Raw genomic sequence first — 27,575 nt, 5'->3', positions numbered from 1 at the left:
GGAAAAAGAGGACTTGTTGCTCTTTAAGAATAAGCAATGTACACTGTCATTTGCTAAACAAAACCTCAATAGATATTGGTTACAAAAGATTCAAAAAACTTCAGTACCTAAGTCACTTCTCAGGCATGATGCTTACCATCAGAAAGATTTAAGCATAGCCAGTCAAGTGCAGAGTGAAGATCACCACCATACAAAATTGTATTTTTCATAGCTTCCTCAATGTCTTCAGTTTTAAAAGAAAATCCTTGCAAAGCCATATATACATCCTACAAATAAAGATAAAAGCATATTTTAAGAAAAAAATATTTAAACTGTGGGAAATAAAAACCCTCCAATTTAGAAAAAGATTTGTACAATGTTTAAAATATTAGAAATTTAGTTTTAAAAAGATGCAAACTTCAACGGTTCATGCACCAGGAAACATACTGAATAACATTTACTATTTAAAATTATTATTAAACCCCATTTAAATATTTTTTTAAAATATGTTCACATATTTAACCAACCGGAGAAACAAGAGTGGGCATCTCCTTCAATGATCCAAAACACAGAAGTATGATGAGCACAATTCCATGCCACCCCCAGCTTTTGGAAAGAGGAGAGTTCTAACCCTACATCTTGCATGGGGACTCCAGCTTTATGTTATGATTTATCTGATGAGGTGGAGCATCACTCTCATCAATCTTCTAGAAGGGAGCAGGAATGGGTGTTTTTTTCCCCACTTTCATATCAGGGCTCCTTAGTTAGCAAGGGGGGGAGGAAACAACCATTCTCTTTTTTACAGTCTACTGGCTGTTATGGAGGAAGAGTCTCTGGTAATCCGCCCCTCCCCTCAGTGTCCTCTATTTCAGTGTTCTTCTCCAGAGAAAGTTCAATGAACCAATTGCATTTCCAAGCATGAAAATAATGTTACTTGACAATGTTATTGCTCCATACAGGGATATGACTTGCAACAAGGAAGGCACTAGATCTGTATGCACGCTCAGGATAACACTGCAGCTGGTTACATTTGCAAGGCTGTCTTATCATAAAAACTGGAACTTCTTAAAATGAAATCTTAAATTCCGAAAAATAGTTGGTTTACTCATACCTGACAAGAAGAGTTTTCTATTCACCACTGGAGTTTTCAAGTCCTTTTATGTTCCATTTAAATTATTTATTTCATCCCATACCCAAGCAACTTCACTATTGACCTCCATTGGTGAGTACATTTAACTGACCAATTCCATTTGATATACAAGATTTTTAAAAGTTCTATAAAAGTATATGGTATTGCAAACAATGTTCCCTCTAATCTTTTCAATGTATGTGCGGATTCTTTCCATCCATGTGCAGAATAAATGTTATGCACACAGAGGTATGTATGAATATGCACTACCTGCAAAAACAAAAAATCCTAACTGTGGACTCCTCACAACTAATCAGCTGGGTGGCATTTGAAACTCTCCTGAGCAGCCGCACAAGCGCACAGCTTACAGGAAACACTGACTGTAAAATGAGAAAACTTGACTTATACCAAATAATACAATGAAAGTGACAGAAGAGTAACCTATTTACTAGCAACAAATAAATGTTGCTCTCAAGGGAAAAATTGCACTTTACCTGTAATTTTTTGGCAGTGAGTCTTCTAGAAATTATTCCCTTGTCATCATTTTGCTTTTTGTGCTCATTGATTACTCCAATAATCCTTTTTTCCAAGTCACTGTTAATCACTACCTGTGGAGAGAGATACTAGTCATTATAAACTAAATAAAATCTTAGAGATATAAACTAAGGTACACTACAAGAATACTACAACAATATCAGAAGCAAAATACAGGACTATGTAGCACTTTAAAGACTAACAAGATGGTTTACTAGATGATGAGCTTTCGTGGGCCACACCCACTTCCTCAGATCAAATAGTGGAAGAAAATAGTCACTTTTCTTCCACTATTCGATCTGAGGAAGTGGGTCTGGCCCACGAAAGCTCATCATCTAATAAACCATCTTGTTAGTCTTTAAAGTGCTACATAGTCCTTTATTTTGCTTCAGCTACACCAGACAAACACGGCTACATTTCTATCACTACAATATCAGAAACAAATAGGAAAAAAAGAGGTAAGGAAAGTAGAAGACTCCTCACCTATAAGCCTCCTTGTTTTTCCAATTTTTTCCTATTCTATGAAACCTCTTATACTGTACATATTGTTGTGCAAGATAGAGAACAGCATAACTTTTCAAAAGAGAGAATATTCACTTTTTTCACTAAATGTAGAGAAAGTTTTTTTCATTAAAGAGAGGTTATTTTGCTTTTTGGGAAATGTGATTTGTTCATGAGAATAGGAGACAAATGTATCCTTCTGACCAAGGGAAAACAAAACAAACCCCAAGAGACAAAAAACCCCAAACCTGTCAGTTATCCCAACATACAATAGGTCTTAAAGATGTACAAAACAATACTATACTCTTGCTCCAAAAAATAGCAGAGGCAGTTTCAAACAATAAGAACGTGGCCCTCCTGAAGAAATAATGCCCTTTATCTATCATCTTCTTGAAACTCCTTATGTAAAAAAGGATTAGATCCTACATAAGTAACAAAACCCTGCCACAGTCATAAAGTTTGTCAAAAAGTCTAAAATCTTATTAAAAACCCACCACGAAAAGAAATTGGTTTTGCCCAGCACTTTGGCATAAAATATATTTTATAATACACCAAAGTTAAGTTTAGAGATAAAATATTTTCAGGTTCACAGAATTTTATTTTTGAACAAATAGTTTCCTCGTGATGAAAATACTAATGCCTTGACTGTTTTCTTGAAATTGCTCCACCCTTCCCATAAAACTCAACAGAACAGAAGTCTGCAAATTTCTAGAGTTCAGTACTCTTTTGTGTGCTATAGACTAAATAACAAAAAATAAATTTACAAGAAAATATTAGGAAGAATGAAGCTGCTCTTTTCTTGAAAGAAATACTCACTTTAAGGATAGATTTATCCAGATTTGCAGGAGCATTAGAATCAGGCGTAGAACCAAAACTGTAGGTTTTTGGACCTGCAAATTCAGTAAAAACATAATTTAAATTACATTCCTATTTGCTTAGCATATTCATGTAATGTAAAGCAGAACACAAGTCCTACCAATAGAGAAATAGAAGGGTTTTGCCCCCCAATAAATAGATGGACATTTCCAACCCTTAAGTAATTATTTTAGTTACTTGTTAGTTGGTTGTGAATACACTTCTCAGTAGACAACTTACTGCAATTGAAATTGTCAAACATCTTGTAAGCAGATGGTTTTACTGCAATTCTATATTGTTTGGTAGACACATATTGCCTCTGGCAAAGATTTCTAGTGTTATAATTTTCTGGATTACACTTTCTGTTTGCTTCCCTATTCCACAGTTGATTTAACAGATAGATAGGGCCCTATCAAGTTCACAGCCATGAAAATTTCATCAAGGATCATGAAATCTGGTCTCTCCAGTAATCTGGTCTGCTGTGTGTTTTTACCCATTACTATCCCCCTGTCTTAGGGGAGACCAGTATTTCTTAAAGTGGGTGTTCTGACCCAAAAGGGAATTGCAGGGGAGGGGGGTCACAAGGGAGCTCTAATTCTGCCACCCTTTCTTCTGTTCTGCCTTCAGAGCTGCCCACGTGGGCAACAGCAGCTGTTCAACCAGACATCCAGCTCTGAAGGCAGCACCCTGCCACCAACAATGCAGAAGAGGGGCAATACACATAGAATCCACTTTACTTTTGCATTGCTGCCTTCAGAGCTCGGAGGATGGAGAGTGGTGGCTACTGAGGGCCCAGCTCAGTAGCTCTACTTCAGAGTGGGGTTCCAGCCAACATTGACCCTCTCTAGCTGCCTACCTCTGAAAGCAGTGCTGCCACCACTAGCAGCACAGAAGTAAGAGTAGCAGTACCACCCCCCCAGCCCCAATAACTCTGTGACCTCCCCACAACTCCTTTTTAGATCAGGAGCCCAACAATAACACCACAGTGAAAATACAGATTTAAATACATGAAATAATGAAATTTACAATTTTTAAAATCTTATGACTGTGATATTGACTAAAATGAACCATGAATTTGGTAGAGTGCTACATATATATTATGTAGAGCGATCTTCTCCCTGTATGTATTTCGTTCAAAATGCAAAAGCCATCAGCATGTCTGCATAACAGCACAAGCTACTAGGCTGCAAAATTCTGATCAGTTAACCAGTTAAATGTTAATCTATTGTCCAACTGGTAAATCGATTAAAGTGGATCTGGGCAGCCCCCAGGACACCCCCTTCGCACCTCCTCAGCTGGCTGCTGGCCCACAAACCCACAGCAGGTAGGAAGCTGCTCCAGCCCCCACAGGTTACCTACCGGTCAATTGGAACCAGTAACCATTTAGGGAGATGCTTACTAGTTAACTATTCACATCCCTACAAGCTGTCAGGATTCCCATTCTAATGTTCTGCTCTCTGAACTTGGCTCCCCATTGAATTGAGTCTATGTTTAAGGTAACTGTGGCCATCTGTGATTAGCCATAGCTCCACTGGAGTTTGCTTCTGTGATGTTCTATATTATCTAATAAAAAGACTCATGTATATAGATTACTAAACTTTGACAAGTAGTGGAATTTGACTGGAACTCACTTTCTGAAGGGATAAGAACCACTTCAGAGCTAGCCATATTCAGAACTAAATGCCAAATGTATTTAATTTTCCTATCACATATTTCATATGTATAGAGATACTCTTTCACAAAAAAGCTCTTTAAAAGCTAGAAACCCCCCCACAAGATATTACTTATATTTTTAACCAGAAGGTGCTTAGATAGTACAGCAATATAAACCTATAACTATCCAGCTAAATAAATCTGCACATTTCACTAAAATAAATGTTTACTGCTCTTTTACTCCTATGAATCCTGGAAGGCCAACACAGTTTGTGGCAAGTAAACTGGATACTAGTCTTTCTTACATTTCATCAGAAAATTTTACTTCAGCACCAAATTCTGCCCACAGTGACACTTGTGTAATGCCACATGGGATGGGTGTGCAGTGGTCTCACTTCGATGCTGCTGCTACAGAACACCGACTGCTAGCGATCACAGTGCAGACAATTCATATGGTACCGGAGACTGTTGTTCTTCCCTAATTCTCAATTCCTTTGATTATACCTCAGTGTTTATAAGTCAATCTCAACTTTTGTTTAAGTCGTTGATTGAGCTCTCATAGCTGTGGATGGAAATCTCAACCACAAAGGCAAATCCCACCAACAACGTTTATTTTTTATTTAAAGCATCCTGATTTTTCAGCCCATGTATCCAGCCCATGATTTCGGCGTTGACCCTGCTGCAATGAAGCATAAAAAGAGCAGACGCCCAGGCCAGTATCCGGGCCCAGGGAGCTCCCAGTAGCGACACTGACTAAGCCCGTCCTAATGCGTTTCCCGACTGCACCTCCGCGCCCTAGACCAGAGGGTGACCGCGCCGTGGGGGGCAGGGAGCGGCGCGCCAGGGGCAGAGGGACGGCGAGAGAGGAGGGTCTCCCCGTCATTGCTACCTTGCTTGACGCGTGGCTCCTTGGATACCGGGGCCGGCCTCGGGCCGGGTCTCTTGCCCGCAGCCTCTCCTGCGGCTCCAGACTCGGCGGCCGCTTTAGCCCTGGCAGCAGCGGTGGCCGCGGATACAGCGGCGTGAACGGCGCCGGCCCCCGCGCCGCCCCCCTTGTGCTTCTTGTTTTTGCCGCCCATAGCGGACGCAGCAGGGTCGCCGCCTCAGCACAGGCAACGCAGCCGGCCGGCCCCACAGCGCCCGAGGGACTCGCCTACATCCGGGTACCACAGAGCCTCACGCAGCGCTAGGAGCAAGACTCCGATTGGCCGGCACTTGCTGGAAATCCCGGGCTCTATGTCCTCCGCCGCCTCTTCCGTCAATAGTCACGTTTGGAGACGGATGGCGCCGCGGTGTATGATGGGAGTGCTGCCGCCTGAGCGCGCGCTGTATTGTGGGAGAATAGCTCTCGGAGGCGGTGTTGCGGGGTTTCCTCCCCGCTCCTGCTAGCTCGGCTCGCGCCTGACGCTCTCGCCTTCCGGCGCAGTGGCAGCGTCAGGCGCGCGCCGCCTTGTGGGACAGGCTGGGGCAATGGCGGACGCCTTTGGAGACGAGCTGTTCAGCGTGTTCGAGGACGATTCCGCCGCCGCTGGGGCCAAGAAGGGCAAAGCGGCCGAGGCTGCCGGCAAGGCTGGGTGAGGGGCTGGGCGGCGCGGCCGTTGCTGAGGTAGCAGGAGGCGCGTGCCGGAGAGCGGGCCGTGGCTCTGCTCTCGGGGTAACCCTCCCCCTCCAACGTCGGCCCGCACGCGCTGGGGACGGGGTTGCGGTTCGTCGCCATGGCGGGGGCCGAGATGCGGCGATTGCACGTGGCCTGCCCGCCGTACTGAAGCCCTAGGCCATGTTTGTGTCCGACTGGGGGCTGAGGCGGCCTCTGCCCGCGGCGGGGTTAGCGGAGATTTACATCCGTGTTGGATTTTGGCCGCAGAACACACAGTGCGGTACACACACATAGTCTCTTCCCAAGACCGCTTGTGATCTGCTCCGCGAGCAGCGTGTCAGCCGGGAGCCGTGCTCGTCGATATCTGCAGGAGGAGTCCTGTGGCACTTTTAAAGACCAACACATTTATTTGTGTATTCGCTTAAGAAAGACTCACAAAATGGGTCTTTGTCCCTAAAAGTTTATGCCCAAATACACGTTAGTGTTTAAAGTGCCACAGAATTCCTTGTTGTTTGTTCCTCCAGGTTCCTGAGTTTGAGGTGGGTTTAGCATTTTCTAGAAGCTAGTTGGGATTTTTTTTTTGAACCAGCATTTTACATGAATACGGGTTTTCAAGCTATATGCCACTATAGCTAGCTGAGCCAGCCCCTCCTTCAGAGCTATTTAAAAGGCAAACCTGAAATCTAATGTTTTGTTTGCATCGTAGGAAACGCTCAGATGGCAAATCTCCAGCAGGCACTACGAACATCCCAGGGAAAACCAAAAGAGAAGCAGAGATTGATAGCACAGATTATGCCACTTTTGGAAAGAAAACCAAGATAGAGGATGTTTCAGAAGATATTAAGTAAGAATTAGTTTATTTGCTATAGGTACAGTGTTTGCTATGAATATCATCTGAATTATATCACAAATTGAAGCTCTAGAATTAGGATTATTTAAAGAAATATGTTTTTAGTTAAATTGATGGGAAAGCTTTGGAAAGTTATTAAAGAGGTAAGTAGTCATACTAAGGATGGTAAGGACTAGTTGACTATCCTATAAGCAAATGCTTGATTCCTCTCCCTTCCCATTTGCTGCCTTTGAAGAGAGGGTACTTCAAAGCAGCAGCACTGAACGGAGCCCCAGGGGCTCTTGTGCATTTCAATACAGAAGCACCATGTGGAGCCGGAGTCAGCGGCACTTCCTGCTGATCCTGGGCTGCATGCGGCTTCCTCGTTCCTCCTTTAAAATGTACAAGAGCCCCAGCGGGGGCGCTTGTACATTTCAAAGGAGGAATGCTGAAGTGCCTATTAAGTAGTCGATGAAAATTCCATCGACTACTTGACTAGTAAATTATTCGTTAGTTAACATCCTTAAGGGGCACCTTAGAGACTAAAAGTTTCAGAGGGGTAGCCAAATTAGTCTGCAACAGGAAAAACTTTAAAAACTACTAATAGTCTGGTAGCACTTTACAGACTAACAAAACACATATATGGTATCTTACAAAAATATAAATAGTAACATTAGTTTTTGTGGGCAAGAAATTACGGTTGTCAAGTGATTAAAAAATGTAATTGTGCAATTAATCTCGCTGTTCAAAAATGTTTTAGAAATCAGTATTCTATTGCTTATGTTGTCAAATTTCTTATAACACAATGAAGTGTATGGTGCTCACTTTATACTTTTTTATATTACAAATATTTATACTTTAAAAAAGAAATAACGGAAATTGAAAAATACTAGTATAGTAGTGCAATCTGTTTGCCATGAAGGTTTGATTTGCAAATGAAGAATTATGTAGGAAAATAACTGCGTTCAGAAATTAAGCAGAATTAAATGGACTTGTAAGCTCTGAACTTTATATTTTTTTGAGTGTTAAGTACGTTTGTAAGTTGCATCTTCACAATAGATCTATTGCACAGCAATATTTATGTGAGGTAAGTTGAAAAATACTATTTCTTTTATCATTTTTACATGTCAATTAGATGTACTATACTATATACTTTGTATTCTATGTTGTCATTAAAACTGTAGAAAAACTAATACATTTCAATTGGTGTTGTTTATTAGTGTGATTAAAACAGCAATTATTCATGATTTTTTTTGAATTAATTGCATGAGTTAACTGCTATTAACCAACAACCATAATTGAAGCTTCTCTGAGGGAATAGTAACACTGGACATCTTATAATCAATAGATCTACAGGTAATGACTACAACAAACACAAATAGCTAATGAGGTCTAAATGGTGGTTAATAAGTGTTGTAATTGGAAATTGATCAACAGATTATTGTAGGGATGTTAAATTGGGGTTAATCAGCTAATCAAATAGTCTATGGAATTTCCATTGACTACCCCTGCTACAGCTCTGCAGTTTAAATGTAGTAGGAGCCTGGCTGCTTAGTCCTGGTTCAAGCCACCCTGGGAGCTAACCCCTCTGTGGCTCTGCCTTTTAAATGTAGTAAAAGCATGGTGAGCTCTTACTGCATTTAAAAGGCAGAGCTGCATCAGGGTTAGCTCCCAGGGCCAACGCGAGCTAGTACTAAGCAGTACTGGTTCATACCAGCTCTGGCTGGGACCACTGAGCCCTTCCCCCTGCACTGTGAAGATGGTGCTGAAGGGAACCAGCTTTTAAGCTGGCTCCCCCAGCACTGGTTCCTGTCCCCCCCCCTCCCTTGCTGCCTCTGACACAGAGGCAGCAAAGGGAGGGGAAGCAAGTAGTCAACTCAACTACCTGATAAGGTAGTTATCAGGGTAGTTGTCTGTCTGACTACTTCCTTACAAGCCCAGTTTATTGATAGAAGCCCCCTTAAAAGTGATGAACTTGTGGCTTGTGTTTTATAGAAAGGTATTGGAAAATGAGAGCGGCACAAGGCGGCAACTGCCACATCAGCTTATTGAAACAAACCGTTGTCTGTGAATGATGGAAAATGGTATTCTGAAGAGCATTGAGACTACATGGAGTGGTGGTGGGCAACCTGCAGCTCATCAAGGTAATTTAATTGCAGGCTGTGAGACATTTTGTTGATGTTGACAGTCCACATTGACTGGTCCCTGCAGCTCCCTATGGCTATAATTCACCATTCCCAGCCAATGGGACAGATGGGGCAGACAGGGACATGCTGGCTGCCACTTCCTGCAGCTCCCATTGGTTGGGAACCTCAAACTGTGGTCAATGGGAGCAGTGGTCAACATAAGCAATATGTCTTGCGGCCCACAATCAGATTATCCTGATGTGCCGCAGATTTACCACCACTGATAGACAAGATAATGGATGGTCGTAGTCATGAATAGTGCGGACGACCTGTGATCTTGTCATGGATCTAGAAGTGGATAGAGGTCTTTTAAGACTGAATTTCCTTTGTGCTTGCTAGGGATAAAATTAGAGTATTCTGAGCAGGCTAGAATTTGTATCCGAGCAAATTTGGGAGGTCAGAGCCAATATTAATGATCGTGGATCTTTGTGCCTCCCGCCTCCATTTTTAAGTATAATGGATTCTTGATAATCAAATAACAATGCCTATTGCTGACCTGAGAGACTTTGAGAATGGATTTTGGGGGGGGAGTACTTGGGATGTAAGCGAGTAGACAAGTCAACTACTTGCATTTCCCTCTTCCTTCTCCCTGCTGCCTCTGTATCAGAAGGAGCAAGGCAGGGAAAGCAGGATCCAAGGTTGGGGGGAGCCAGCATAAAAGCTATCCCCCTCCCTCCCCAGCACTGTCTCCATGATGACACTTCTTCTCCCTCACCGCTGCCCTGGGCTGCAGCACGGGTGGAGGGGGCATGAAGCAATCTCTGCATGAAGCAGCTCCTGTCCATGGTAAGGATGTTAACTAGCGGTTAATTTACTAGTTGAAGGAATTTCCATCAACTACTTAACTAGTCGATAGGAACTTGCACATTTCTCCTTTGAAATGTACAAGAGTCCCCTCTGGCAACAGAGCTGACCTGGCAACAGTCCCTGTCCGCAAGGCGTCCTGGCTCCCTGCTGGGGCCCCCTGCAGACGGGCTGCTGGACCCAGGTCACGCCAGGTCTGGAACCTACCCCACTGTGGCTCTGCATTTTAAATGTAGTAAAAGCAAGGCAGGAAGGGTGCCCGGCTCTTAGTACATATAAACTGCAAAGCCACAGCGGGGAGTCACTTCCTGACCCAATGCGAGCTGGCACTGAGCATCTTCTCTAATCGACTAATCATGAAGTCAATAAAAATTTTATTGACTACACAATTAGTCAGATACCTGCTTCTTAACATCCCTAGGAGTACATGCTAATTTTTTTAACTCGAGGATTCATTCTGGTCTTTGCAGCCTGTTGGTTTAGGAAAGTGGTGTGCAGCCCGTGTATTGCGACCCCCAAGGAGGTTGTGGCTGTCTTTCTGGGGAGTCACAACGCTTTGATCCGGCAAGCCAGCGGCTGGGCCTGGCTGCGTGCGGCGTTTTGGTCCGGCCATCCGGGCCCAGCCATTGGCGGCCGTGCGGCGCTTTGATCCAGCTGGCCGGGGGCTGGGCCCGGCTGTTGGTGGCTGCGTGGTGCTTTGATCTGGCTATGGGCTGGGCCCAGCCATTGGCAGTGGGGGTTGCGAATTAAAAAAGGTTATGCACCACTGGTTTAGGGGAACAACTAAATAGACCTTTGGTGCAGTGATCTATTTATAGCTGCAAACATTTTAATTTTTTTTCCAGTGGAGTAGGTCAATGAAGGGTTTTGCATGCATTTTGATTAATTTTAAAACTTTTATTCTTTGCAAGAATTAATGTAGCAGTATCAAAAATACTTAATGATTCTCACATTTTAAAGAAGAGAAACTAAAGCAGAATGCCTATGATTTGATCAAGGGCAGAAAGTCCATGTTGGAGCTTTTACTACATTTTGTGTTCTCAGTCTGGTGCCTTTTCTCTTAGCCTACATTGCCTGTCACATTGTTGAGGTGTTCCCTTTTTGTCACCGTAAGTGGGACAGGCTGCTCAGCAAAGAAGCTAGCCAGATTCAGTTCAGGCTGTTGCCTGAAATGCAGTTTAATTTCTGAGGTATAGTCACTTTCAGAAATCAAGAGAGGAATCTTGTTTTCAGATCCCTCCTTGCAATACACACTATGCTTATACTTTGCTTTAATCCGTATTGAAGACTATTTAAGAGGCTTTCAGCATATGCTCACTGCTGTGTTGACAGAATAAGGACTTTTTTTTATTTATATAATTCCTTTTATAAATAGTGTTGCAAATCCAAAATTGGTAAGTAAAGTATATACGTTAATAATATTGATACCTTATAGTAGTTTTGGTAGCAGTTCCCTCTGTCATAATGTCATTTTTTTTATCATTTAATTTATTGATGTAGAAATGAGATGTAGAGGTATGCCTTCAGTATATTTAATAGTACTAATTAATATTTTTTTATTTAGTCTAGCAGACCTGATGCCAAAAGTAAAAGTGCAAGCTGTTGAGACTGTTGAAGGTTGTACACATGAGGTGAGCACCATGACAGCATTTATTTTATGTGTACAGATATTTTATATGAATTTCTTGTCTCTCACCTTTGAGTTACAACTTTTTAGAGATGTTTCTTAATCTTTGTACTGTAATGATCAGGGCTCGCTGAACCATCGTGATTCCCGCTCGCCAGCCACGCTGTCCGGCGATCTGCGCATGCACAGATTGCCCAAACCTTGCTCTTCCGGGTTGCCACGGGCGAGTAGATTGCATTATTTGTCGAGCCCTGGTAATGATTGTTTTTTGTTTGGGTATTTCTGTACTCTACATTTCAACATGGCCTTTCGTCTGCAATCTTCCATCATTATATGTGAATACTTACTGAATGCTCATAATGATTTTGTTCTTTGTAACAGTGAAAATGCCCTTCTTAAGTGCTCAAATTCTAAATTAGATTGTACAGGAGACCCTTGCAATTCACAGAATTGCTATTTGTGGTTCTGCATATTTGTGGGTGTTTCCTGTCTGGGCCTAGGGGGCATGGTGGGGGCCAGGAGCTATGGGGAATTCGCTGGCTCCCAACCCTCACGGTGAGTTAGAGCTGTGGTTAGTTTGCTAGTTGCGGGTAACTCACTGCAGCTCCTGGTAACTTCAGTGAGTTTCTCATGGCTTTCAGGAGCCGCAGTGAGTTCCCTACAGCTCCTAGCCCTTGCAGTGAATTTGGGAGCCACAAGGATGTCACTGGGGGGGTGGGAGCCATGGCCCCAATATTCATGGGTTTCGCCATTTGCAGTGGGTGCCCGGAATGCATCCACTGCGAATGGTGATCCATTTCAGTGATACAGTGCTTACTCAACCCACTTCTGTTCTTAAACTTGTAAGAAACCAGCTGACCATAGAAACTATAGATGTAATAGTGTATCTGGCTAAACGATTAACCAATAAGCAAATGCTTATTGGTTAATGCTACCAGCTACATGCACCCACTTTCCTTCCCACGGCTCTGCATTTATAGTATTTTGGGGGCCAGCACTCAGTCAGGCTGGCTCAGTCGTGGCTCACACCAGACCCAGTAGCTACCCCCAGTGTAGCTCTGCATTTAAAGGACTTTGAGAGCTGGTGGGCAGGTATGCTGTTTCGGTTCTGGCTCGTGCTGGCTGCTGTTGCTCTAGCTCTGCATTTAAAGGATTTTGAAAGAGCCAGCAGGCTGGCATGCTGTCTTAGTCCTAGCTCACGCTGAGTACTAGCAACAACCCCTGCTATGGCTCTGCATTGAAAATAGATCCCAAAATCATTCAAGTTTCCAACAGTGCATGATGATACTAGGGATGTAAGAGGTTAAACTCTTCTGCCCTGTCAGCACGCTTTAGCTCCTGGCTGCTGGCCAGGCTCCTGGAAGCCAACTGCATACTGCACAGCCTGCAGCAGCAGCCAGCTCTCTGCAAGCGGGACCAGCAGCTGAAAGCCAGTGCACAGTAAGAGTTTGGGAAGCCAGCCTACAGTGCATATAACCGCTAGGATTTTTAACTATTACTTTTTAAAAATATTTTTAGCATTTCTAGATGATACTATAGAATAGTACAGGAGATAGAAAGAACTTGTCAACTCAGCATAGACCTACATAAGACTTTTGTAGAAAATAGTATTGTGTTACATGCATGATAGGCAGAAGGTGCGAAAAACTAGTCTGTTTTCACTTATCAGAGGGGTAGCCATGTTAGTCTGGATCTGCAAAAGTGACAAGGAATCCTGTGGCACATTATAGACTAACAGAAGCTTTGGAGCATAAGCTTTCGTGGGCAAAGACCCACTTTGCATCTGATGAAGTGGGTCTTTGCCCACGAAAGCTTATGCTCCAATACATCTGTTAGTCTATAATGTGCCACAGGACTCCTTGTCTGTTTTCGCTGCTCATCTTGTGTCATTAATGTAACTCTATCAGCAGGAGCAAAGGGGGGTGGGAGGTGGGAGCCAGCTCCTCACAAGCACCGGATCCTATGGAGCCACCTCCTCCCAATCCGGCTATCCACACATACTGGCTCCCACGGAACTGCCTTCTCTCCCTTTAGGGATGTAAGCAACTAATCGACTAGTTGACTATCCGATAAGCAACTAATCGACTAGTTGATTATCCCTCCTCTAGGGATGTAAGCAACTAGTTGACTATCAGAGGCAGCCAGTGGGGGGAAGAGGGGTCCTGAGGGGAGCCGGCTTAAAAGCAGTTTCCCTCCATCTTCGTGAGAGGAGGCTGGGGCGTTCCAATTTTGAAATGTACAAGATCCCCAGCAGGAGCTTTTGTGCATTTCAGTGTTTGAAATGCACAAGAACTCCTGATGGGGCTTTTGTGCATGTCAAAGGTGGAACTCCATGCTAGTCCTTATTGACTAGTTGATGGAAAGCCCATGGACTAGTCGATTAGTTCATTAATCAAAATGTAACATCCCTATCCTGCCTCCCCTTCCCCCCCACGCATGCTGCTGTGTCTATATCAGAGGGCAGTGTGAGGATGGAGCTGGTGGGATGCCAGCGCAGCCTCTGTCAGCAGTTTGGAGTGGTCAGGCCTTCCTCTGGGGCAGTACTACTTCTGCAAGCACGTGAGATGATAAATTGCATTTTGATGGACAGGTCTGTGACTCTGGGAAATGTGGATGACGTATTGGCTGGTTTTGCTGTAGAGGGCTTTCCTAGCTGTGTTGGCAATAGATGGGGAGTACATCCCCATCCATTATTGCTTCTTCTCACCTTTCCTCTGAGTACATCAACCATATGGAGTACTTCTCCACGGTGCTTCTGGTGCTTGTGGATCACCGTGGACATTTCAAAGACATAATTGTGGGATGGTCTGGAAAGGTTTATGTTGCACGCATCTCCAGGAACAGTGGCTTGTACAGAAGGCTGAATGCTGGGATTTTACAATGGGAGATGTGTAAATGCCTATAGCAATCCTAGGTGAGGTAGCCTATTCCTTGCAGCTCTGGCTCATGAAGCCTTACATAGGGCACTTGAATGGCAGAAAGGAGTGGTTCAGCAACCAGTTAAGCCTCTGCTGAATGGTTATTGAACATGCCTTTGGCAGATTGAAAGGGAGATGGCGGTGTCTCTGGGGCAGGCTGGACTTTTTAAAGGATCATATCCCCAAAGTGATGGTGGCGTCCGCATGCTGTTGCTTATGTGATTTCTGTGAGAGTAAGGATGAAGTTTTTGCTTGCAGGTGGAGCACAAAGGCACAGTGCTTTGACACACGCTTTGAGCAGCCAGACACTCATGTTGTCAGAGGAGTGCATAGGGTGGCCATCAATATCAGGCAGGCTCTGAGGAACCACTTTGATAATGAGGAGGGCTGACATTTCTGAGAGTTGGATTTGCTTCCCTGCTTTTGAGCTAGGCATTCCCATAGAACCAAAGGGTTATGGCCAGATGGCTTGGTGTGGGTTTAACAGAAAATAAAAACTCCTGGAAACATGTGTCTTTGTCTTTGAAAACTTCACACTGTGCTAAAGTCCAGCTGTCATTGCTGTTTTCACAGGGAGTTGAGGATACACGTCCTCGCAATCATTGTTACTTGAGAACACTTGCTCACTGCTGGGCACACAGGTTGTCACCAGATTCGCCCTCATCTCCTGGCCCTCTTCAATCTCTTCACCAACTTGTGTCTGTGTCCTGGAGATTTCTGGCTGTTTTCTCTGAGAACTATCCAAAGTATCCTGGGCTTTGGTTGTGGAGTTGCTACCTAGGTTTCTTTCCAGTTCTCTATAAAATCAGCATGTTTTGAGCGTAGCATCAGACCTGCTATTTGCTGCCTTTGCTTTCTGGTAGGCCTGCCGGAGTTCATTGATCTTGGCTCCACATTGCAGGGTGACTCGCTCATGCCCTTTCTCACACAGAGCTAAAGAACTGTGACTGTAAATGTCCTGGCTTCTACTGGTCACTCACAGCTGTGATTGCACCAGTTATCTCCCTCCCCCCCCCTTTCTCCCTCCTCCTCCACTACCACCGATTAGATCCAAAAGCCCTGCATTACAGGAGAATGTTTGGATTGAGTAGATGCCAAGGAGCTGCTTTTTTTGGAAAGCTTTCTAACACATTTTCCCACTGTTTGTATTTCATATATGTATGTCAGGTTGCACTTCCTGCAAATGAAGACTTTGTAGCCCTCAAGCCGAGAAGTGGAAAAGCTGCAAAGGTACGTGATGCGTTTAAAAGAAAAAAAATTGTAGCCTGTAGCCCATAAGTAGGTATATGGGGAGAAATGGGCCCTACCAGTAGCAGGGAAGTAAATGGAAGTCTTTTAAAAACTGGTCTGTGTCCTGAATGAGTAGATGAATGTTTGTCTTTCATGTAATTTTGGTTGGAGCTAGGTAGAGAGATTGCTCTGGTTTGGTTTCTACCACTCATTTCAGTCGCTCCAGTGGTATAAATGGGTTTGTTCTGATTTTTTGTAACAGACCCCATACAAAAACTGACCATATAAAGGCCTAGATTTGCTATTTTATATGAATTAAGGATCTGGTTGAGACACTTAAACTTAAGTATAAAAATAAGTTAATCTAAATTAAAAAAAAACCTCTTATGCTATTTTCAAGTGGAATGAGATGGTAACTAGTTACAAAATTTTATTTGCTCACTAGGTCAATCTGGAAAACAACATTAAGATATGAAGGATGTTTTTTTTTTTTCTTTTTTTTTTCTTTTTAGGAATATCCATTCATTCTTGATGCTTTTCAAAGAGAAGCCATTCTTTGTGTGGATAATAATCAGTCTGTTTTAGTGTCGGCTCATACATCAGCTGGCAAAACTGTGTGTGCAGAGTAAGTAATTTTATGATAATTTTAGTAAGAGTAGTGTGGTGGTCGTCCTGTTAATTTGGCTGAACTATATGTTAGACTCAAAGGGAAAAGTAAACAGTCTCCTTCTGTTAATGTTATTTATGTAGGATGAAAGGAAAATACTTGTTGCAACACAGATATTTAAATAGGAACAGCCATACTGGATTAAAACAATGATCCATGTAACCCAGTATCCATCTTGTCTTCTCACCGTTATCAGTGCCAAGTGCTTCAGAGGGACCAGCCCTAGCAATTGCCACGTGATCTATCCCATATGTCAACTTGCAAGTTTCTGGCGATCAAAGTCTAGAGATGCCCCATACCATCTTGTCTAGTAGCCATAGACAAACCTTTCCTCTATTTCCTGGTTCCTTTTTAAACCCTGTTACAATTTTGGCCTTCCCAGCATTCCTGGCATCTCATTCCTCAGGTTGACTGACTTTAGAAAATCACCGTGCTTTGTTTTCTGTCCCTAGGCTATAATTTATAGTAAAATCATTGTGGTGTTTTTTTTTGAGAGAGAGAGGTGTGTTGGTTTGACTTTATTATAGGCCAATGTCTATTATTATTTAACCATAGAAAGTGTATGTGGACATAGGAAGCCATTCTATAAATTTCCCCCCTATATTTTTGTTTTGGAATAAGAGCTTCTACCCTTAGCTAGAGAGAGCACCTCTTGAGATAAAACAGTAGCTCAGCCTTTGTTCACATTTAATACTTTCTCTCACGTTTTTTTCTTTATGAAATGTCTATAATGTCAGGTCACTACTATTTAACTTATTTAAGTAATCTAATTTGCCAGTTGTAACTTACGATGTTTCTTGGCAATTATAGATAAATTCTACCAGCTTGGAATAAATTGAAGCTGGTAACCAATAAATGAAAGGCTTTCTATTTTGTTACCAATTTTCTTTTTTTGATTTTACTTCTCATGGAAGGTTATGGAAGGGTAGAAAGATGTAAATGTCTCCCATGTACTTTAATGGTATATTGTAGGTATGCAATTGCCTTGGCTTTGCGGGAGAAACAGCGTGTGATATTTACCAGTCCCATTAAAGCTCTGAGTAACCAGAAGTATCGTGAGATGTATGAAGAATTTCAGGATGTTGGTTTGATGACTGGGGATGTCACCATTAATCCTACAGCTTCTTGTCTTGTTATGACAACAGAGGTATGTTTTAAGTAGTTAATATTTAGTCCTTTTACTTTTCCTTGTCCCTATTGGAGTATTTTTGGTCCATGCTATTGAGGGCTGAAATAGAAATAGTTTTATGTTAAAAAAAAAAAAAACAACAAAGCATTTTATGTTCCCTTTGTCATCACAGCCTCCCCTGCCTTCAATTTCTTCTCTAATTATTGAGTGGGGAATTAACTACAGATTGGATCTCCCTCATCTGGTACCCTTGGGACCTGAGGGACCCTGGGGACCAGGGAGTTTGTTGGTTAATTCTCCTCTGCTGGCTATCCTGCTGCTGGCTCCTCTTTTACGGGCTCCCCGCCCTGCTGCTGTCCCACTAATGCTGTCCAGCTACAGTGCCCCACTGCCACTCACCTGCTGCTGGTGATTCCCCTGCCAGGCTGCCCTGACACAGCCAGCTCTGCAGGCACTGCCTGCCCCTTTGCCAACAGGGATTCTCCTGCCAGGGCTGCCTGGCCACACAAACCCCTGTCACCCAGAGCTTCCCAAGAGTCTCCCTCCAGGGCTGCCAGTCTGGGCCTGCTGCAGCTGGGGATTTCCTGGCTAGGGCTGGGAATTCCTGGCCCAGCCAGGACTCATAGACTCATAGACTCCAAGGTCAGAAGGGACCATTATGATCATCTAGTCTGACCCCCTGCACAGTGCAGGCCACAAAATCTCACCCACCCCTCCTAGAATAATCCCCTCACCTATATCTCAGATATTGAAGCCTTCAAATACTTTGAAGACCCCAAGATGCAGAGATCCTCTAGCTGTGATCTGTACCCCATGCTACAGAGGAAGGCGAAAAACCTCCAGGGCCTCTGCCAATCTACCCTTGAGGAAAATTCCTTCCCGACCCCAAATATGGCGATCAGCTAAACCCTGAACATGTGGGCAAGACTCATCAGCCAGACACCCAGAAAGTTCTCTATAGTAACTCCTATCATCCCTCCAATGACCTATTTCCCACTGATAATGAATGGTCAATTAGATACCAAGATCCTGTTATCTCATCAAACCATCCCCTTCATAAACCCATCTAGTTTAATCTTGAAACCAGATAGATCTTTTGCCCCCACTACTTCCCTTGGAAGGCCGTTCCAGAACTTCACTCCTCTAATGGTTAGAAACCTTCGTCTAATCTCAAGTCTAAACTTCCTACTAGCCAGCTTATATCCATTTGTTCTTGTGTCCACATTGGTATTAAACTTAAATAATTCCTCTCCCTCCCTGGTATTTATCCCTCTAATATATTTAAAAAGTGCAATCATGTCCCCCCTCAGCCTTCTTTTGGTTAAAGTAAACAAGCCGAGCTCCTTGAGTCTCCTTTCATAAAACAGGTTTTCCAGTCCTCGGATCATCCTAGTGGCCCTTCTTTGTACCTGTTCCAGTTTGAATTCATCCTTCTTAAACATGGGAGACCAGAACTGCACACAGTATTCCAAATGGGGTCTCACCAATGCCTTGTATAATGGCACTAACACCTCCTTATCCCTACTGGAAATACCTCGCCTAATACATCCCAAGATTGTATTAGCCTTTTTCACGGCCATGTCACAATGGCGGCTCATAGTCATTCTATAATCAACCAGGACTCCGAGGTCCTTCTCCTCCTCTGTTACTTCCAACTGATGTGTCCCCAGCTTATAACTAAAATGCTTGTTATTAATCCCTAAATGCATAACCTTACACTTATCACTATTAAATTTCATCCTATTGCTATCACACCAATTTACAAGATCATCCAGATCTTCCTGTATGATATCCCGATCCTTTTCTGAATTGGCAATAGCTCTCAACTTTGTGTCATCTGCAAATTTTATTAGGACACTTCCACTTTTGGTGCCAAGATCAGCAATAAAAAGATTAAATAAAATTGGCCCCAAAACTGATCCCTGAGGAACTCCGCTAGTAACCTTCCTCCAACCTGACAGTTCACCTTTCAATATGACCCGCTGTAGTCTCCCCTTTAACCAGTTGCTTATCCACCTCTCAACTTTCATATTAATCCCTATCTTTTCCAATTTAACCAATAATTCCCCATGTGGTACTGTATCAAATGCCTTACTAAAGTCGAGGTAGATTAGATCCACTGCATTTCCTTTATCTAAAAAAATCTGTTACTTTCTCAAAAAAGGAGATCAGGTTGGTTTGGCACGATCTACCTTTTGTAAAACCATGTTGTAATTTGTCCCAATTGCCATTAGCCTCAATGTCTCTAACTACTTTCTCCTTCAAAATTTTTTCCAGGATCTTACATACTACAGATGTCAAACTAACAGGCCTATAGTTACCCGGGTCGCTTTTTTTCCCTTTCTTAAAAATCGGAACTATATTAGCAATTCTTCAGTCAAATGGTACAACCCCTGAGTTTAGAGATTTATTAAAAATGTTTGCTAATGGACTTGCAAGTTCATGTGCCAGTTCCTTTAATATTCTTAGATGAAGACCATCTGGGCCCCCGATTTACTCCCATTAAGCTGTTCAAGTTTGGCTTTCACCTCGGATATGGTAATATCTACCTCCTTATCCTCAGTCCCTTTTGTTAACTTACCATTATCCCTAAGCTCTTCATTAGCCTCATTAAAGACTGAAGCAAAGTATTTGTTCAAATATTGGGCCATTCCTAGATTATCCTTAACCTCCACTCCATCCTTAGTAATTAGTGGTCCTACTTCTTCTTTTATTGTTTTTTTCCTATTTATATGGCTATAAAACCTTTTACTATTGGTTTTAATTCCCTTTGACTCTCCAGCCCATGTGTCTCCAAGCTGGCTCCCATTCCTAGTCTCTGGGCTCTTTGGTCCAGTAACATCTATGGCCTTTCCAGACCACAGGTCTTGCCGGACCTGGGTCCCATATTACATAAGAACATAAGAACGGCCATACTGGGTCAGACCAAAGGTCCTTCTAGCCCAATATCCTGTCTGCCGACAGTGGCCAGCATCAGGTGCCCCAGAGAGGGTGGACCGAAGACAATGATCAAGTGATTTGTCTTCTGCCATCTCTCTCCAGCCTCTGACAAACAGAGGTCAAGGACACCATTTTATCCCCTGGCTAATAGCCTTTTATGGACCTAACCTCCATGAAATTATCTAGCTTCTCTTTAACCTCTATTATAGTTCCCAGCCTCCTCTGGCAAGGAGTTCCACAGGTTGACTACACGCTGTGTGAAGAAGAACTTTCTTTTATTAGTTTTAAACCTGCTACCCACTAATTTCATTTGGTGTCCTCTAGTTCTTCTATTTAGGGAACTAATAAATAACTTTTCTTTATCGGCCCTCTCCACACCACTCATGATTTTATAGACCTCTATCCTATCCCCCCTCAGTCTCCTCTTTTCTAAACTGAAAAGTCCCAGTTGCTTTAACCTCTCCTCATATGGGAACCGTTCCAAACCCCTAATCTTTTTAGTTGCCCTTTTCTGAACCCTTACCAAGGCCAAAATATCTTTTTTGAGGTGAGGAGACCACATCTGTACACAGTTTTCAAGATGTGGGTGTACCATAGTTTTATACAGGGGGCAGTAAAATACTCTGGGTCTTATTTTCTATCCCTTTCCTAATAATTCCTAGCATCCTATTTGTCTTTTTTACCGCCGCTGCACACTGCATGGAAGTTTTCAGAGAACTGTCCACGATAACTCCAAGATCTCTTTCCTGATTTGTCGTAGCCAAATTTGCCCCCATCATACTGTACGTATAGTTGGGGTTATTTTTCCTGATGTGCATTACTTCACACTTATCCACATTAAATTTCATTTGCCATTTTGTTGCCCAATCACTCAGTTCAACCTGTACTTTGAAACGATTTTTGCATTCACATTTTAAAGATGTCCCAGGAACTGCACAGCCTTAAGAAACTTCTGGAAAGCAGTGCCTAATAGGGCTGCATGTTTTTCCTTTCTAAAGTATGGATTTTTTTTAGAACTAGATTGTAAAAGAGCGATGTGGCCTCAACTATCACAGTTTCTTCCTTTTCTCAGCTAGCTGCAGATTAATGGTAATGTTTCCGTATTTACTGTTAGTAAACGTTAGGTAGTGGGCCTAATTGCACGGTAAGTTTTTATTCTAGACGTATGATCCTTCAATCTTTTTCATGGCCAGTCAAGTCATTAAGAATTTACTTCAGTAGTATCTCTCATGCTTCACTGTGGTTCCAGAAGTGGATTCACATCCCTGTTGTTTCTTCTGTCTGGGGAAGTCTGGCTTGCTTCTTATTGTGTAAAGATTATACATTTCCAGCCTGCAGCAGCAGCTTTGTGTTTTTTCTGAAGCCCATCCCCCAGCTTAAAGCAAGGGGACACATTTTTTCAAGTAGGGGCTCACCACAAACAAAGGTTGAGAAACACTGGTCTAGACTATGTTGATGCATGGATCTTACCATGAAGCTCCTGTTTTCCTTAGTGGTGTCATCTAATTGGGTCTTTCAGGAAGAACATCTGAACATCTCAGTTCACCTTGTTTTTTTATTCACAGGAGACAGCCTAATTTTGTCCTGACGTGCTCTGTGGAAGTGTAGGGAAATTTTACCTTAGTCCAAAAAGCCCTCTGCTCTGAAATGGCTTTCTCTGTGAGCGTCTAATCTGTGTCCATACTACATCCATATACTATTTTTAGGTTAATTATTATATGTGGCCTCTTCACCTCTTCTCTTTTTCTGTGGAGTGCAATTGGGTACATTCTAACCATATATGTCAGCAAACAGTTCTTCTGTTTTTAGAGAAGTCACAAGATTCCTCAAAGGTCAATCTTCCCACTTGTCAAAAAAGCCATTGCAAATGGTATTTTAACATGGTGCGGACTGGTTTGATGGACTCTTCTTTTGAGACCTTTGAAGATTCTACCTGTCATTAAAGACAGTATTTTTAATCAGTTATATCTGCAAGAAAAGTGTGTGTTGTATACTCTAATAGCTGATTTCTTGTCTCCATATTTTACAGGTATTAAGTAATCCAGGCTTATATAAAAGTGGTGGTTTGAATTCCACCTGACTCAGATTATTGCTCTCCTGATAGTCTTTTCAAAATTTCATTATCACCTGGGGAAAATTAGGAGTCCATACCTTAGATGTTGAGGACTTAAGGTTTTTATTTGGGAAGAACTAAAGTACTTAAATTTAGCAAGAATATGTATAGCTTTCGTGAATCCATTTTTTTTAAAAGGAATCCTACTTCCATTTATCTTCTGCATCAGGAAATTGAGCACTTTGATATATTATATGCTATCTTGCATGTCAGTTTCTCTGGACCTTATGACTCACCCCACTGTGGCTAAGACAGCATTGATTACAAGTCTTCTAAGATGTCAGTATTACGTAGTCTGCAGAACACAGATCTGCAATTCACTGTACACATTTAGGCTATGTCTAGACTGCAAGCCTCTTTCGAAAAAGCGTCTAGACTGCAAGCGGAACTTTCGAAAAAGCAAGCCGTTTTTCGAAAGAAAGCAGCGAGTGAGTCTGGATGCTCTCCTTCTAAAAAGCCCTGTTGGTATTCAAGAACGCCTTTTTTCGAAAGAACACTTTCGAAAAAAGGCGTACTTCCTCGTGAAATGAGGTTTACCGCCATCGAAAGAAAAGCCGCGTTCTTTCGATTTAATTTCGAAAGAACGCGGCTGCAGTCTAGACGTAGGTGAAGTTTTTTCGAAAAAAGGCTACTTTTTTTGAAAAAAACCCTGAGTCTGGACACAGCCTTACACAGCACTGCTCCCTCAGCTTGACATCTAGGTCTAATGCTTATTCTGGGAGACCAATACTGTAACTTCTGTTGAGTGAAAAGTTCTCAGTCTACCTTCCTGGGGGAGTTGTACTGTTCAATAGATTCCTAAAAGTGGGAATAAGTACAAATCACTTCAAAGAAGTAAATCATTTTTAGTAGAGAAACTTGAATGAGAAGATCTTTTAGACTTTACAGTATTTCCCCTTAACATAGTAATTACCTTTGTGGCATCTTTTGGGTAAGTGAAGGTTTAAAAGAACATTCAGCTGAACTGGTCCTGAAATCTAGTGGTAATACACAATCAAGTGGAGAATCAGAGTAATGATAATAAATTTAGCCCTTTGTTTCTTCACTGTATCTCAGAGGGAACAGGTTCAGATCATATTGCTGAGTTACATGATTAGAGTTAGATGATTGTAAAGCGTATCTTATAATTATTGCTGGGAGCAGCTTGATACCGATTAGGTACTTTTCTTAGAGCCTATATCTAAGTGTGTAGATTTTTATTTGCAAATTAAGGTTACATATTAGCATGTGAATATGAACCAGACATCTCTATGAGAAACTTTCTTAAAGAGGTCCTTGAAAGCAAGAGCTGTTAATTATTACTTCTGAATATACATGATCTCTAAGTGCTAGTTGCATCACTTGCACCCTTTTATTTTCTTCAGATTTTGAGAAGTATGCTCTACAGAGGTTCTGAGGTTATGCGAGAAGTTGCTTGGGTTATATTTGATGAAATACATTATATGAGAGACTCAGGTATGGTGTACAATTTCTCTGAAATAAGTTGTATATTTTTCTTTCCATCTGTAGATCCCTACATTGACACAAAAGTGTAGATCCATGTCTGCTAGGATCAGCCTGTGATTCAATCTGACATCTGCTAGTCATCTTTTACCTTTAAAAGGGTTGCCAGGTGTCTCCCCAGGTGGCTCTGCCCCTCTTCCTCCCCCTGTTTTTGAATTGCCTTGGGTCACCAAGTCTTCCCGAATTGTCAAAATGGATCTCCATCTGGAAAAGGTTGGGAACTGCTGCTCTATCCCTATCTGCACCTGCAGTAGCAAACCATCTTGAGGGATCAGAGATAGGAGAGCGAAGGGTGGGGGCAGGATTCTGTAGGGAAGAAGCAGTGCAAAGGCAGGGATTTTGGGGGTAAGGGATGGAGCGGGCTCTCAAAGGGGCATTGTGGAGGAGGGCTTTGGAAGTGTCACATTGCGTGCTGCTTTTTTAGTGTCTTAAGGCCAGCTGAAAGTAAATGCAGGAAAGTTCCTTTAAATAAATAAGTGAAGAACTTTTGTAGCTGGCTTGGGTTTGTTGCTTCTGTTCATATTAAGGAAAAAAATTCAGAAACAGAGCTCCCAAGCCAAACAATAATAGATAGGAAGATTTCAAAGCTTTGGGAGTGATTATGTTTCATGTTTAGGTAATACCACCCTCCTTTACCACAGACATACCTCCCTTCCTCCACTCCCCCCTTTGCCAAAGAGGAGGCAAATCAAGTCTGCAGGAGGTTGCCTGCCCTCCATCTGGCAAAGAAATATGGGACTAAATTCCTTGCAAGCCAGAGACACCGAGCCTAACTTTCCCACATTCACTGGTGAGCAAGGCTTAGGCAGCTGGTGCTCCTTTTAGGTGTGCTCTGTCAGAAGGCTACAGAGAAGCCAGGCCCAAGGAGGCTTCTGGGAATCCCATATGCTGATGCTACATGCCACCCAGAGGAGCCCCTGCTCACTGCCTGCCATGCCCACAGCTTGCAGGCAGCTTGCACTAAGAGGGGTAAGGAAGGGGACAGCACACTCTGGAGAAGCTCCAAGAATACTTGCAGAAGGGATGCACCCACTCACGGTGAACTCAGAGATGCTGCTGCCCATATCCATCAGCATGAGGGGCAGACACCCTCCCTGAGCAGTGGCTGGAAAAAGAAGACGGTTATGTAAGCAACTAGTCAACTACCCGACAAGTATGTGCTTAGCGGGTAGTGGAATAGTGACTCAGCTAGTCGTTCCCCACCCTTACTGTCTCTATCAGAGGGAGGCATTTGAGGAGCAGCAGGAGCTGATGGTGGCGGGGGGGGAGGGATCTGGCTTAAAAGCTGGCTCCCCCCAGCACTGTCTCTGCAGAGGGGCAGGGAGGCAGGGTGTGGTGGAGAGACCAGTCATGAGCTGGGAATCAGCTGATTCCCGGCTCACACTTGGTCCCTCAGCTATGCCTCTCCCTTTTAAATGTATTAAGAGCCTAGGAGCTCTTAATACATTTAAAAGGCAGAGCTGCAGCAGGGTTAGCTCCTGGGGCCGGGAACAAACCCTGCTGGGGCTTTATAGTCCCGCCCCCCCCCCCCCCCCCCCCGGCTATGTCTAGACTGCAGCCTTTTTCTGCAAAAGCTTATGCAAATGAAGCGCAGAGTAGAATATTGCCGTGCTTCATTTGCATAATTAATTAGCAGCTGTTTTTGCGCAAGAGCTGTGCTTCCTGAAAAAATGAGTACGGTTTTTTTGTTTTTCTCTAGACTGCGGTTTCACTTTAGACACACTTTTTTTTGGAACAGCGATCGGACACAAATATGCAAATGGAAGTGCTGGATCTTTATATCTTTGGTTCATTTGCACTTTCAATTGGGCTCATTTACGTTCCTCTTTCAACAGAGGGATGTAGTCTAGACAAGCCCTTAGAGCTAAATAAATAAATAACCCCTACTTCCATTTTTAGAGCCCTGCGCCCGTTAAATCTGCATCCACACCACTATCTGCAAAAATGGTTTGAAAACGAAAGTGATCTGATCCATGGATATGAACCAGATAGCTGCAGATTCACAGGGCTCTACTCATCTATGGCATGGCTCACTTGCTCCTGCCTCTACTCCAGTCCATAAACAGCTCAGATTTTTTTAATTGGGAAAACACATAATACCATTTACTTACTATCTTGATTCCCACCATCTTGTATGCTGGATAGCATTACATCTACACACTGGGAGAGTCACAGGGAAGAAAGGTGCAGGGGTGTGTTGCCTGCTTCCTTGCTGTGCCTGTTGTACCGTCTGCCTAATTAGCCTCTTGTGCTCCTTGGCCCATCAGTTAGGCACCAGCTTTTCCTTATGTTCTGCTCTGGAGTAATTTAGAGCTTCAATGACCAGTTTGATTACCCTCAGAACTAAGTAGGTGCTGTTAACCAGCACTGTGTCACCATCCCACACCCCTGTAACCTTATCTAACTTTTTTGCTGGGTTCAGGCCAAAGTTGTAAGTAGAACAAGAACAAATATTGGTTTTTCCATCAGATCATCATTTGAATCAATATCCCTTTTCCTTCAGGAGTGGGCTTGCTGGTGAGACTGAGTTGCAGAAAGTGTGAGAAGATGTTGCATAAATGCATAATAAGATTTGTGCATTAATGTCTGCATTTCCTTTGGGAAGGAAGAAGTCATCTTTTGATTTCTGTATATTCTTCTGTACTCTAGCTTCTGAACTGAGGCGAGAGGAGGAAGGGAAGTTTGTGGGGCCTTCATACAATTTGCCATCTGTATCTTCTGTTTTCAGAACGTGGTGTGGTATGGGAGGAGACCATTATTTTGCTACCTGACAATGTTCACTATGTGTTTCTTTCTGCCACTATTCCGAATGCCCGCCAGTTTGCTGAGTGGATTTGCCATCTTCATAAACAGGTTTGGAATTACTGTTAGTGGGGACTGATCCACAAGATCTCCATCTGAAAAGTTGGACTGTCTAATAAATGTGTGGAACCCTATACCTAGATGGGTTATGGTGTTTTCACAGTTTAAATTAAAGAGATGTCAACTTAAAATTGGCACACCATTTTGACTATATGAAAACAAATCTACTGTTTATAGATTTTTGTAAAACAATATAAATAAGTGATTATATATTTTAAATCTCAATGGTGGGAGTTGTTCTAAACCAGTGGTCTCCAACCTTTTTACACCCAAGATCACTTTTTAAGTCTCAGAACAGGCAAAGATCTACTGCCCCGCCCCTTCCTTGAAGCCCCGCCTACATTACATGAGGAAATCTAATGTAAATGTACTGCACAGGTGCGCAGTTCAGAGAGGGCTCAAGAGCTACTCTTAGAGCCCCTGAGATCTACCGGTAGCTCGCGATCTACTGGTTGGTGACCACGGTTCTAAACAAACAGTATGCTTCCCAGTAGGGTTTGCATCCGAAACACAGCAGAA

The 27,575-nt window shown here is 42.9% G+C and overlaps 2 protein-coding genes across 4 annotated transcripts in view; one reads left to right on the top strand and one right to left on the bottom strand.

Moving 5' to 3' along the window:
- DHX29 (DExH-box helicase 29) overlaps positions 1-5,902 on the bottom strand; it is a 45,159-nt gene extending 39,257 nt beyond the window's left edge. Inside the window, exons 1-4 of one of the 3 annotated variants that reach the window (XR_001369342.3) lie at positions 5,541-5,902; positions 2,960-3,033; positions 1,603-1,716; positions 137-266 (exon numbers count right to left, since the gene is read on the bottom strand). Coding sequence is in view for 2 of the 3 variants with exons in the window: in XM_014581743.3 (XP_014437229.1) it covers positions 137-266; positions 1,603-1,716; positions 2,960-3,033; positions 5,541-5,730 (508 nt within the window). In the remaining variant the exon portion in view is untranslated. The remainder of the gene's footprint in view (positions 1-136; positions 267-1,602; positions 1,717-2,959; positions 3,034-5,540) is intronic. The other 2 variants (XM_014581743.3, XM_006139548.4) reach the window with 2 other exon arrangements.
- A 65-nt stretch (positions 5,903-5,967) lies between these two features.
- MTREX (Mtr4 exosome RNA helicase) overlaps positions 5,968-27,575 on the top strand; it is a 97,364-nt gene continuing 75,756 nt past the window's right edge. Inside the window, exons 1-8 of the mRNA XM_075932456.1 lie at positions 5,968-6,225; positions 6,955-7,092; positions 11,632-11,698; positions 15,780-15,842; positions 16,355-16,467; positions 17,482-17,656; positions 24,056-24,146; positions 26,923-27,047. Coding sequence (XP_075788571.1) covers positions 6,122-6,225; positions 6,955-7,092; positions 11,632-11,698; positions 15,780-15,842; positions 16,355-16,467; positions 17,482-17,656; positions 24,056-24,146; positions 26,923-27,047 — 876 coding nt within the window. The 5' untranslated portion in view covers positions 5,968-6,121. The remainder of the gene's footprint in view (positions 6,226-6,954; positions 7,093-11,631; positions 11,699-15,779; positions 15,843-16,354; positions 16,468-17,481; positions 17,657-24,055; positions 24,147-26,922; positions 27,048-27,575) is intronic.

Source organism: Pelodiscus sinensis, chromosome 6 (genome assembly GCF_049634645.1).
Source record: "Pelodiscus sinensis isolate JC-2024 chromosome 6, ASM4963464v1, whole genome shotgun sequence".
In the NCBI taxonomy this organism is placed as follows: Eukaryota; Metazoa; Chordata; order Testudines; family Trionychidae; genus Pelodiscus; species Pelodiscus sinensis.
Note: the sequence above shows the minus strand (reverse complement) of the source record. Positions and strands in the feature narration are given on the sequence as shown.